Source organism: Pseudochaenichthys georgianus, chromosome 3 (genome assembly GCF_902827115.2).
Source record: "Pseudochaenichthys georgianus chromosome 3, fPseGeo1.2, whole genome shotgun sequence".
Taxonomy (NCBI): domain Eukaryota; kingdom Metazoa; phylum Chordata; class Actinopteri; order Perciformes; family Channichthyidae; genus Pseudochaenichthys; species Pseudochaenichthys georgianus.
Window position 1 is genome coordinate 16,565,327 of NC_047505.1, and position 12,514 is coordinate 16,577,840.

A 12,514-nucleotide genomic window follows, 5' to 3' on the forward strand; every position below is an offset into this window, starting at 1 on the left:
CCAAAATACCTGAGTACAATGAGGTCAATAACGTCTAAAAGGAAGTACGGTTTGTGATAAATGTTTCCATAAAGAGGTTGATATGACTTGTATTTCAACAAGACATTCCAAAACAGTTAAACTCCAGGAGTGATTGTGAATCCCTCCACTCTTTTAGTCAATAGATAAATCAGATTCCCTCTCACCTAAGGTATTAAAAACATAACTGGTGTTTTATTGGGGCTCGTTTATTTGAATAAAACTTGTACACAGTACACGCTGATGTGCACATATTTACATTCCACTGCAATTGATTTGTGGTAAATATGACATTTGATATTTTGATTCCAACAAAGGTTTATAAAAAGGAAAATTATAAATCTTTCAAAAGAATAACCATACTTTTCAAGTGAAAATGTTTTTATTCTATTTTCCAAATCAGCCATGATGGTGTATTGATTTCATGCGATTTAACTATAGATCAACTGATATGCAGCACGGAAACACACTTGAACTAACAGTCTTAAAGTAACATATGACATCTTTGAAAACAGGTAAATTTTTTGAAGAAAAAAGCAGATACAGAAAATATGTACACAAATACATGTATATACATGTATAAAAACAGATTTGGATGGAGCAGTAGGAGTGCGTGTACAATTACACAATGCATGTTCCCGGTTTGATTCCTGGACAAAAAACTCTCTTCCCCACCATTTCCTATCATCTATCTCTATTAAAAAAAAAAGGCACAAAATGCCCAAAATAATTAAAGAAAAATTACACTATGTGCTGCAATATATATATTCTAAAAAAGTGCAAAGTATTCATAATACATTTGGCCTCTAACCCCAGATTGCATAACATCAGGATGATACATTTCCTTCGTTCCTTTCGTGTGCAGTAAAAAATGCGGAGGACATTTATGACATTTCAATAACTGGCAAAATGTAGTGAGCGATGTAGTATTAGTTAACTTATAATACAAACTTTGTTTTCCCTCTTACAGTGATAGACTGCTGAAGACCACACGCTCAGCCACTGACGCTTAGTCCTTGTTTATCACTGACTTTGCACTCAATATATTATTACCTTCATTTAAATATAGAAGCAGATAGCAGTGAGAGGCAGTGATCCGTTTAGGAGGAGATTAAAACTTAGTTGAAAGGACCGCGATATGATAGCAGTCGCCCTCAGAGTGGAGAGTTCAAAGGTTGGTGCTGGTGGAGTTCAGGATGTTGTGCTGGACCTTGGCGTCAGAGGCCTTTGACAAGTCTCGCTGTGGAGACAGAAAACAGCCGTTCAGTTTGAATCTTCCTCTGTAATGTGACGATACGAGGAAATGACAACACTTAAAAGCAGATATGCCATCAAACAAACAGCCGCTTGACATTATAATTAATAATAAATGGCACACTGTGCATCCTGTTAGAGTGAAAAAGACGCATAACACAGACAGACTCTGGTTTTAAATTCTGACACAAAATGAGCTCTCCACTGCAGAAATCCACGCTACAAAAGGAGCCTATCATCAGGTTATTCGCCTCAATCTATTGTGTGAATCATTGTTATTCCATTTAGGTGTCCATTTGTGTTGAATACATAATGTTGGCTTTTACTTAATTTTAAATGGCTGCTGTAAGAGCAAAAGTAAAAGTAACTAAATGCATTGCTATGGTATATGGAACAGGCCATGATGCTTCATTTTGTTGTTCAAAAGATCTTCTATAAGGCCAATACAGTACCTGATACTGGGAGAGGGACAAGGGACTAACACTGTGCACAGGAGTGGGAGAGGATCTGTGGAAACTAAGTTCATGTCAAGGGATTTGAGATATTAGGCATATCCAATTGGTTCTCAATTGATTGACTGGGAAACTCAACTTCACAGACTAGTGCCGTGTCCCAATGTGCATACTTCTGCACTTACATTTGCTATGTTGAGAGCCCAAGTGCATCCCAATGCAACAATCAACAATGCATGGCATTATTACCGATTGAGTGTTACCGAATACTAAATTAGTTTACACTCTTCATAACATAATCAGTGTTTGGGGGCAAATGTATTCTACTCAACACTCACACACATTCAGCATACTGTCTCTCTGTTGCTTTTCCTGCATGACGTTAGCTAGTGCTTAAAACAAGAATGGCTCTGGATCAGTCAGTAAAAGTTGAGGCTCTGGAGAGGCTTTAGTTCAGCCTGAAGTCACTGTCCAACAGAGGAACATGAGACAGATGGTTAATATAGGCAGCACATATAGAAAGCAGGGGTCTGTCAGAGCTGTGAAGGCTTTGGGAGTGAGAGTGGTTGTGGGTAAAGGCTGACAGACCAACATTCCCTGTGTGAAAAAAATGCAACCCTTAAAAAAGGGGAAAGCCCAGCTAGCAATAACATTGACCAATCAAATTGCAAGCGCACGTTTTTAAGTGGGCAATTTACAATGAAACCACATCTGCTTCTACAATTTAACTCAGAATGACTAGTGAAAAAGGCCAGTGATAAGTTTCCAGCTTATCCGGGTTAAACCATCAGAGAAGCCCCTTAAATTGATCAATCTGTTACTTAAACTGGATTTCTTGGTTCGATATTCAGCGCTCACGATACCTGAAGAAATAAATCGTCTTTTCAAAGCAGCATGTTTTTTTACACAGGGCCTATTTTGTCTAAATGACTAAATCAGAACTGTGCATGCCGAAAGCCAAAACAGCAAGTACATTTAAAGGTAGGGTGGGTAAGAATGGAGAAACCAGATCGAGTGTGCTAGAATTTGAAAATACACAACAGGAAAAAATCTGCCCCTTCCTTCAGACTTTCTTACAGAGTCCCTCCTCCAACACACGAACGCGCACATGACCAATGAGGGCACGAGATAAGTTTGTGCACAGATGGAAGGCTGACCGGCAGGGAGGCCATCCAGTTACTTTAGCCGGGCCGGCTAAGATGATTGGTCGTGCTTTTTACAGCGCCACGGCTTCCACAGATTTGATGTATTTATTGTCAAGGCATTTAATATATTCATTGCTATCGGGATGTTAAGAGCATTCCATGGAATATAACAAAACGTGTTTCTGAAGTGAATTACCTACCCCACCTTTAAGGTCATTTCTCTTTAATTAAAGCCATGCAATCACGCCATAATGAACGAGTTAGTCAGGATTACACACGGTTTTAGGATTCCAAACACACCTTAACTGAACAGGTTCAGAGTTGAAGTCCTTCTATGATTAAATGTACATCATTAACATTTTCCCAATCTTCTTAAAGAGGTGTTGTTGCACAGAGATTAGGAAAAAAAGAGGCAGAGGAAATAGATTAGAGACAAAAGGGTAAATTACCACAAACTCTGAATATGTGCTGGCAACAGAGGCTATGCTGAAGTTAGGCTTTGGACTAGCAGCGGTCAGCAACGCACCGCTCAGAGGGCTCCCCTTCAGCTGCGCCTCGTTCTCCTTGTTACAGCCCTGCAGGCGGGGGTTGGGGGGTTTACCAACGCCTGGCGTCCGCGCTAATGGAGTCTGGGGACGCGCGGCAGGAGAGAATCACATCAGACAAGCAACTAACATCTTAAGAAAGGGAAACTTTACCCACAAAATGATTATTTGTAAAAGGATCACTAACGCCATGTTACCTTGAAACATTAAATAATATTTTGTTTTCCCAATAGGCAACAAAGATATAAAAAAAACAGCCCTCCATTTCCTCAAATTCACCAACACTCTCGATTTCAGGATTTTTGTGGAGGCATACGGGAGCAACAACATTTGTGTACTTAAATTCTACGTGACAAAGAAGGAGTAAATGATATGCATTGATCCTTTTGTGGGTGAAGAATTGAAGGAAGTTGTATGAAGACGGACAACCCCAAGTTATCAGAACGATCTGAGAAATTAGAGTGAACTCAGCACAGGAAATAACATGCAGACATTTTAGGAAAGGTTTACATACAAATGCAGCATAAGTCAAGTAAGTAGATATAATAATAAGTTAATTTAATGCTCCGACGCCATCTGACTTAATGTGCTCTCAATTCATTAACATAGTTCTTCTGTCACATGATGTGTGCCGTCGCTGTCTTTCTCTCTATTCTTGACGTTGTATGTGCTTTATTTCTACTTCCTCCATCTTGAAAGGAAACCAACCTTGTTTGCTGAGAGAGGTGGGCGGGGCCCAGGTGAGCGACACACCGTCGCACCATACACAGAGCGGCTGCTGCTGTTTGAGGTGGTGCTAGAGATGCTGGACGTCGTGTTGAACTAAAAGAGGCAGAGGAAATGGGTTAGTGCTAAGAGAGTCAGACAACTCCAGACAGTGAGTTTGTAATAAAGCAAGTGTTTATAGACTAAATGTAATACTATCGCACCTTTCGTGTTTTGATGGGGGTAGTAGTGCCTAGGAGTCTGCGCTTGGTGGGGGTTCGTACGGCTGTTCCATACAGCATGTCCTCCTCGGTCTGTTTGCTCTTCTTTAGGTGCTACAAAGAGATTGGAACGTTTCAACACATTTCCCAGTTAAATCATAATTATAATACAGAAAGGCAGATTGTTTACCCTCTCTTGCTTTTCCTTCTCCTTCTCTATTCGGTGCAGCTCCCACTGTTCCTCCACATACTGCAGGAACTTCTGTCCGTGTACTAAAAACTCACGGTCCTGTTCACTTTCCCATGTATCGATCTGGGCTTTTAATTTCTTTTCCAGCTAGAAAAAATTAAAAAACAAATCAATGTTCAGTTATCGTCAAATTGTAAGAAAGTTACAAAATATGTTACGGTTTAGAAATCAGGGATGCAAACACAGGTATGGTGAAAAAAGAGAGAACTATTCGAAGCAGAAAAAAAACAGCGTAATATACCATCTGACAAAGGCCTGTGCTATAATGCTTCCATTAACTGGCTATTCTTTATAATATACTCAGATCAAGAGACAGAGATGTTAAGTTATAAATCAAGGGTTTTTATCATTATTTACAGGTAGATATATATAGATATATTATACACTTGACTTTAAGGGCTTCAGTTTTTCTTCTTCTTCTTTGCTTGCGAAAGTGTTTCTACTGCTTTACGTCTGCTTTACGCAACCGACTGCTGCTGCTGCTGCTGCTGCTGCTGCTGAGTCATAACGTCACCGGTGCTTATCGGGCTCTAGCTCCAAGCCGGCCCTGGAACCGCGACTAATTTGCATCACTGAGAAATGAACAGGCAGTCTTTATGTCTTACCTTGGGCAGGCTTTTGTGCAGCTCAGACCTCTGTTTCTCCTCTTTCAGAAGATTTCCTCCTCTGTTAGTGAATCTGGTCGGATCTGTGGCTTTTTTCTGTGATTGAGAAAGACAATAACCTGAATAAACTCTAGAACATGAAGCAATGTAACCAACACACACAAATAAATTCAGGGGTTTAATGATTGTGGGTGCGTTTGTCTGTTCAAACTAACAATCTAAAATTGTTCTATTCTTAATGTTTTTTGAAATACATTTAAAACCATAGGCTTAAGCTATATATGAGTTAGACAAAATGTAAGTAAGTTATCGAGCTTAGAAGTTTGTTACAATGTTGTAATACATTGAGAAGCAGAACATTCATAAAGTCAAGTCTTCCCCTGGATCAACCAGTGTTTATGTATTTTCCTTTATTTGTGTGTGTTGCTTTTATGTTTATTTCTGTCTTTTTGGTACATAGTCTGTCACAGAATATATCATAACAGTAATAGTACAAAGTCATGAAGGTTGAATAGAATACTGCTGATTCTGGACCAATCTGATGGCACTAGGGGATTCAAAGAAATTACTACTTCTGCATGTCTTCATGTCTTTGTCTTTTGGGGGAATAACAGCGGACAGTAATCTGTACAGCCAACCAGCCTCAGATGCTTTGAGAGTTGTGTCGTCACCCTGTCGCAGCGCACTCACCTCCAGGTCGAGGAAGAGTCTCCAGCTGTCTTCCCACTGGTGGATCCCATCAAACAGATCTTGGTGCTCCTCATAATGCTGCTTCAAGCGCTGGATCTCAGCATCATGCAGACTCAAAAGCTCTTCAGTAAAAGTCACTAAAGAAATAATAGCAAATTAGAGTCGTAGATTATTTATTTTCTAAAACAAAAATGCTGTATGGACAGATAAAATGTCTAACCGCATACCGCTAAAATATGGAGAGAAATCCTGCCGCTGGTCAGTGCTGAAGAAACATTTTTCCCAAAACACAGCGATCTCGGAGCGGATGGCCTCGGTGACGTTGCAGATGTTTAGCAGTTTGAGCTCCTCCAGACGCTGCACCTCTGCTCGTAACTGAGAAAGGAAAAGAAAGTGTTACAAAGAAGCCAGACCGACCGAGCCTATCCCGGAATGAAAGATAACTAAAAATAAACGAACTAGGCAGTCAAGCTTCTCACCGCTTCCAGGTTCCTCTTCCTGGACGAGACCATGTGATCATTGAAGGCCTCCCTCTGCTCCTGGGGAACCTGCAGTCTGTCCCACAGCCGCTGGATCTTCTCTCGGTTAGCCTCACACCTCGCCTCGTTCTCCACCTTGCTTTCCTCCAGCTGCAGGGTCCACATGACACACCAAAATGACTGCTTGAACTGTCGCTATGCATCAGTTGATATAAGGTGGGCAACAAATCAAATCAATGTATACAGCCCGATATCATTATTTACACGTGGCCTCAGGGGCATTTACAGTTAGTACAATTCAGATCTGATTAAAACACGATCAAGTGACAACATGGACAATCCAGGTGACAAAAGAGGATAATGTGAATGCATGTCAAATAAAGACAATGACAAGCCTGAGCCAACCTTAACTGTAAGCTTTATTTAAAAAAGAAAGTCAGTTCTTAAATGTGGAGAGGGTGTCGCCTGCCTCCCAACAACAAATTGGAACCTGGTTCCAGAGAACAAGACTAGCTGAAGGCTCTGGCTCCCGTTGTACTTACTGAGACATAAGGAACCACTAACAACCCTGCCTTCTGGAAACACAATGCTCTGGTGGAGTTAGAGTATGAATCGGTTTGTTTTGTTACATTGTAGCATTATAAAAAACATCTAGCATCAGCCAACAGATTGCAGGGGTAGACATTAACCCCTCCGGGCCGGTGGCATTGTATTATCACTGGCCCCACCATTGTAACCACTGGCCCGGGGCATTCGTTCAAAAAAATCGACTAATCATGAAGAAAATTAACACATTTGTTGCAATAGTAATTCATGCACTAACTACATTACTACAACATTTGAATCATCAGTTCTTCCTCATTTTCCTCAATTGTTCATATTTGGTTTATTAAAATAATTATATTGTGGTCATTGTTAAAAAATTAAAAATTATTATTTGTATAATGCACTTTCTGCCTTCCTGTCATTAGGAGTTAGAAATGTAATGGCCATGTAATAGATTAGATTAGAACCTTCATTATCCTAAACTGCTGCGACATTTCCCTTTAGCCAATACCTTTATATTTTCTACTCTTCACTTACTTGTCAGCATAGGTCGGCATTGATGTTCAGAGCCGACAGAAGACCTTGTTTATATTGGCATCATATTGAGAGGTGCAGCCAGTGACGCGTCCTGAAACCAGGAAGTAAGCTGCGTGTTCCCTCGACAAAAAGCAACGGGATTTCTCCAAAAGGGTTTTGGAAAATAGCTGGAAATAAGGTCTGTGGCAAACGAACCTGTTTGATAAATGCACGCTTTGTTCAGCCGGATAATCTCCACATGTCTACCCTACTTTTATAATTTTCTAATCATAAATCTAATCGATAGATTTATGATTAGAAAATTATAAAAAGGGTTTTAGGACGCGTCACTGCACCACTCTAAGCCAACTCCCTTGATTAAGCCAGTGTGGCTGAAACTTTTTCTCCCTTTTCACTCTCCTTTAACTCCCCCGGTGACTTTTTTTTATTTGAAGATTGTTTTTTGCCCGGCGCTTGGCCGGTTACCGCTGGTATTAAAAACATTTTGGCGAATGGTTAGGTGGCGCGAAAGTCTGTAGTGAACGAGCGCGCTCCCATTCACGGGAGCCTGCCATGGATGGAGCCTGCTCGCACTGCGCTCCGCAGGAAACAGCTGTTTGCTTTTCACCCAACAATGACAACCGCCTCACGAAACGCTATGTTGTAGCGTTAATAAACGAAACAATTTAACAAAATGGCTTGTCAAAATACCTATAACACAGGACCATTTTTTTTTTTTTTTAACCAATATTTTTAGTGGCCCGAGCGGGCAAGTGGAAAGTACGTTATGCTGGCCCGGGGTCTGAAAAGTGCTTCCGGGCCAGCGGGCCATTTATAATGTCGAGCCCTGGATTATATCATTAGTTGAGGAAAGGACTCCCCTTTATCTTAAATGGGGTTGCTTAAAACGTTATCAAATGCAATGCTAGGAAAAACATCTTACCTGACAGACAAGCAGTTTGAGTGAAGAGATGTTGTCTCTTGAAAGGCAAAAGGCGTCCTCGTCCTCGCAGACGACGTCCTTCTCGAAGCTGGTCTCGGGGGTGTGTTCCAACTCTGCCATGTACAGGATTATCTGCCTTTTCAGGTCTGCAAACTCAGCATACCGCTTCGCCTGAAGAGCACAGTCCATTAGTATAGACCCGATTTTTTTGCCCATGGCAAACGTTTCTGTGGTGTTGCTGACCTTTCATTTGTTGTGTAAGCCTGATATGTAGTTTTATATTAAAAAAGCACCATCTTATATGTTAAATATAATAATTCAGAAGCATTGAGCATTAGGAATGTATATACAATTGTCAATTGAGGACAGACTTTGGGGAAATCCAGCCTATGCTTTTTGTTTTGTTACTTGTAGGCTTCTGCAGTTCAGTAGGGAATATTATGAAAGATCAGGTTGCAAAAGGAATTCTCCATATTTCCTAAAGTGACGTGACTAGAGAGAAAATGGAGTAGCTGGTATACAACTCCAGGAATTGTGACACAGATTTGTCTACATATATAATATAATAACAATAATGTTGTTTCATGTGAAAACAACAACCAACCCACATGACAACCTAACAGACATTTTAATACTTAAAAAAAAAAAATACACCTCAACTGTAGTAACTTTCTTGGACGTGAGATAATCAGCACCATTTTGATTTTATACTACTACTTTTGAAATGGCTGCATAGAGGGAAGGAGGGTTTACATTTGAGTAAACTACTGAGAGCGTGCATTAAATAAATTACCAAAATTAGGCTTTCATCTAAAATAACTAGACAGGGTGGGTGTAACAAAGCGAGCTCCCACCTTCTCTGTGTTCTGGCTGGCCACGTGCTGGCTGAAGCTCTCCAGTTGTTCCAGTGTGGGGACAGAGTCTGCAGAGAGGCCGTAGAGCTCGGAGCACAGGATGTCACACAGGTCCTGCTCCTGCTCCAGCAGAGCCTTCAGCTGCTGCATGCGCTGAGCCTTCTCCTTCAGCAGAGCCTCCACCTGTGTGCGGATGTTATTCTCCTGCTGCAGCATGCTGATGCCACTCTCCTCCTATCACACAGAAGATAACAACAAGAACACTTTATAGGGGATACTTAAGACATTCAAATCCGTTTTAGCATCAACCAACTCTTAACTACTCTACTTATTATTAACAAAACCACAGCTAGTTAGCAGGTCAATCAATCAATCTGGATTTACAGGAAAACCAATTATAGAAATATTTGCTCTGAATACAGGGGTTGTGTTTTTAATCACAGTAGATCAGTGCTTCTCAAAGTGGGGTCCGCGGACCACTGGTGGTCCGTGAGCGCCCCCTACTGGTCTGTGAGTATATTGGTAAAATTTCACATTTGAAATAAATAAATACATTTAAGTTTTCGCACTCTCGCGGGAATATCGCAAGGTTAAGTTTCACTTTCAATTGCATGATATAGCCCAGATCAACACCTTCATCACACATGTTGCCACTTGTTCCCTTCTCAGGCGATTTGTAATCTGTTCTAGAAAAACGATGTGTTTTTTTATATTTGTGGAGTTAGGTGGTCCACGAGTGTTTTTTTATTGGTTAAGTGGTCCTTGGTATGAAAAAGTTTGAGAAACACTGCAGTAGATGGTTCTTACTAGGGATGCATACCGGTATCCGGTATTACCGAAATACCGGTTACTGGTGCCTACGGTATACCGTACCGAAATCAGATCCGTTTGATACTTTAAAAAATAATAATATTTTTTCTATAAAAATAAATAAATATTTTTTTCATTTTATTTTAAAAGTGAGTCCGTGGCCCGTGATGGCGGGTGTTATAAATTAGACTGCATAATCGTTTTTCTTCATATTTTATGTATTTTTCATTGTTTGTTCAATACTAGAAAGTTAAAAGTCCCACAAATGAACTGTGATGGGATTTGTTTTCTCTCACCAGTGAAGGGAAATGTTGATTTTAAAGATGAGATTTGTTTGTTTGTGCAATGCCGAGATCTCAAGACCATTATTCTATTATGTATTTGTTCTCTAGTCGAATCTCAGGTTTAACATTAATTATAACGGTGCTATAACGGTCTGTTTGCATTGACAAGATGTGCTATTCACGCGGCACACCTGATTACACCTGTGTTATAAAAGATATTCCATAATCGGTTTTCTTCATATTTTTAATGTATTTGTCATTGTTTGTTCAGTACTAAAAGGTCCAAGAAGTCCCACAATTGAATTTAATATTCATTTGACATGTTAACTATATCCTAAATCGCTTCATGGGAGTAATTGTGGGATGATACATTTTCAAAGTATCACGATATGTATCGGTTGAGTATCGGTATCGTTCAGTGGTATCGGTATCGTAAAAAAGTCAACGATATGCATCCCTAGTTCTTACCTCGAACGCATTCAGCTGAAGCTCCAGGCAGAGTTTCTCCATGTCTGTCCTGCATGCTTGAATGCTGCTTACAAGTCTTTGTCTCAGAGATTCCTCTTCCTTGACCATCATATCTAGTAAGCTCTGCAGGACAAAGAACAGAACATAAATCATCATTATGAATACAGAGGTGTGAAGATATTGCAATAGATGCAGTCCAGTAACCAATCATTTGATGTTTTTTTTTGGGTCAATATGGGAAGATATACATCTTTTATTTATTTCTAATTCCATACATCTAGTTTTGAGTAAAACTGGTCCTTGGTGCCGACACATTTGTATACAAATGTTTCTTTAATGGTCATAGTTTTAGTTCACACTAAAGTTACCATCAAATATTCAACTTTTTAAAAAATGACTGTCATAACATATTTTCACAACAAGTTTTTCTTTCACCAGTTTGTTTACTTGAAGCTTCATTGTGTTGCCTCAAGTAAAACATATTTCTGGAAATATTAACAAATCTGCTGTCTATAATTCACAAAAATGTAGATATTACAATTATATATATATAAAAAAAAAAAAAAAGTCCAAATCTCCAAAGTACAAGTCTTGATTTTTTTTTAAAATAATCATACATTCATTATTCTGAATATCAACCTGTGTTATATAATCAAGTATCAGTTAGGATCTAGTGCAAAGTTGTCTGAATCATTGCACATTTGATCAATGTTTTCCTGCCCAAAACTGTTCTTTGGTACAGTTATTTCCTCTTGGAAAGATATATTCTGCATATTGTTTATATTTTTTTTGTTATATATTATCTTTCCTTACTTTGCATTACTTGCTTTTTATTTTCTCATAGCAAAACACCATGGCAAAGTGCATGGGAACACCTTGCAACCCCCAAATGTAATCTCTACTTTGCATACTAACGATCGGATTCCTGGAGTGTAGGATGGCTGGCTCTCTGCAGAAGCCCCCCATCCACGTATATCGAAACCGGTTCATTATATCTGATCTCGTTACATTAGCTGACAGAATAAAGCAGCACGTTCACAGACATGCTGATGATGGCTCACCTTAATGTGGTTTTTGACAACATTAGTCCTCTGTAGTCTCTGGTCCTCTGGGATACCGATCTCCTCCCAAATGTCCTTCAGGTGGCACAGTGCTTTATTCAGACAGGACACAGACTCTGCTGCGAGCACCTCGCTACAGGGACGGCAGACAGACAGTGGAAAAACATTGTCAACTCCGTTTTGAATACATAGTTCAATGGAACCCGTAGGGAAATTCAAACCGAAGAAAACAGAATTCAAGTTTCTGATCGAGCCAACAGACGTTAGAAATAGTTAAGCTAACGGTTAGCCACCTGCTGTAAATACGTTTAGGCAACTTTATGGCGAAAAACATTTTTTAAACCATACCTCTTCCTCATTGTTAAAATCCAATATGTTGTGTTCCAATATCGGTGAAGAGTTAAAAACAACTAATATTAGCCGTAAACGTGTCCCAGAGACGAGCGTCGCCTCTCTGCCTGCTCTCTGCCGGGTCAGTTTGTACACAGTTCAAAATACGCGTTTAGCGGCGTCCTGCTCTCTGATTGGCTCCTTCTGTAGGAGCGCTTGTTGTGTAAAACTCATGCCGGCCCGCTGGGGATTCAGCCGTTATGCTTGAGGCTGACCCGCCCATCGACGAACAACTTGTGAAAAACAAACACACCAGGAATGGAGGGTGTGGTGTTTAG

General features: G+C 40.0%; 1 protein-coding gene across 9 annotated transcripts; it reads right to left on the reverse strand.

The window, feature by feature from the left end:
* Positions 1-222: 222 nt before the first annotated feature.
* prc1b (protein regulator of cytokinesis 1b) lies at positions 223-12,319 on the reverse strand. Of its 9 annotated transcripts, XR_004551691.2 has the most exons (16): positions 12,195-12,319; positions 11,847-11,979; positions 10,786-10,908; positions 9,224-9,457; positions 8,370-8,540; positions 6,365-6,514; positions 6,113-6,260; positions 5,886-6,022; positions 5,196-5,291; positions 4,531-4,677; positions 4,344-4,454; positions 4,123-4,236; positions 3,319-3,498; positions 3,170-3,201; positions 2,063-2,191; positions 1,169-1,258 (listed from the first exon to the last, which is right to left on the reverse strand). XR_004551691.2 is itself a non-coding variant. In XM_034079460.1 (15 exons), the coding sequence occupies exons 1-15, from the start codon at positions 12,203-12,205 to the stop codon at positions 1,210-1,212; spliced, it is 1,836 nt and encodes a 611-aa protein (XP_033935351.1). In that variant the 5' UTR covers positions 12,206-12,319; the 3' UTR covers positions 223-1,209. The 9 variants fall into 9 exon arrangements, 7 of the variants coding, with proteins under 7 accessions (XP_033935351.1, XP_033935377.1, XP_033935352.1 ...); XM_034079460.1 differs by lacking the exon at positions 2,063-2,191 and having other exon boundaries at positions 223-1,258; XR_004551692.2 differs by lacking the exon at positions 3,170-3,201.
* Between the last annotated feature and the right edge of the window lie 195 nt (positions 12,320-12,514).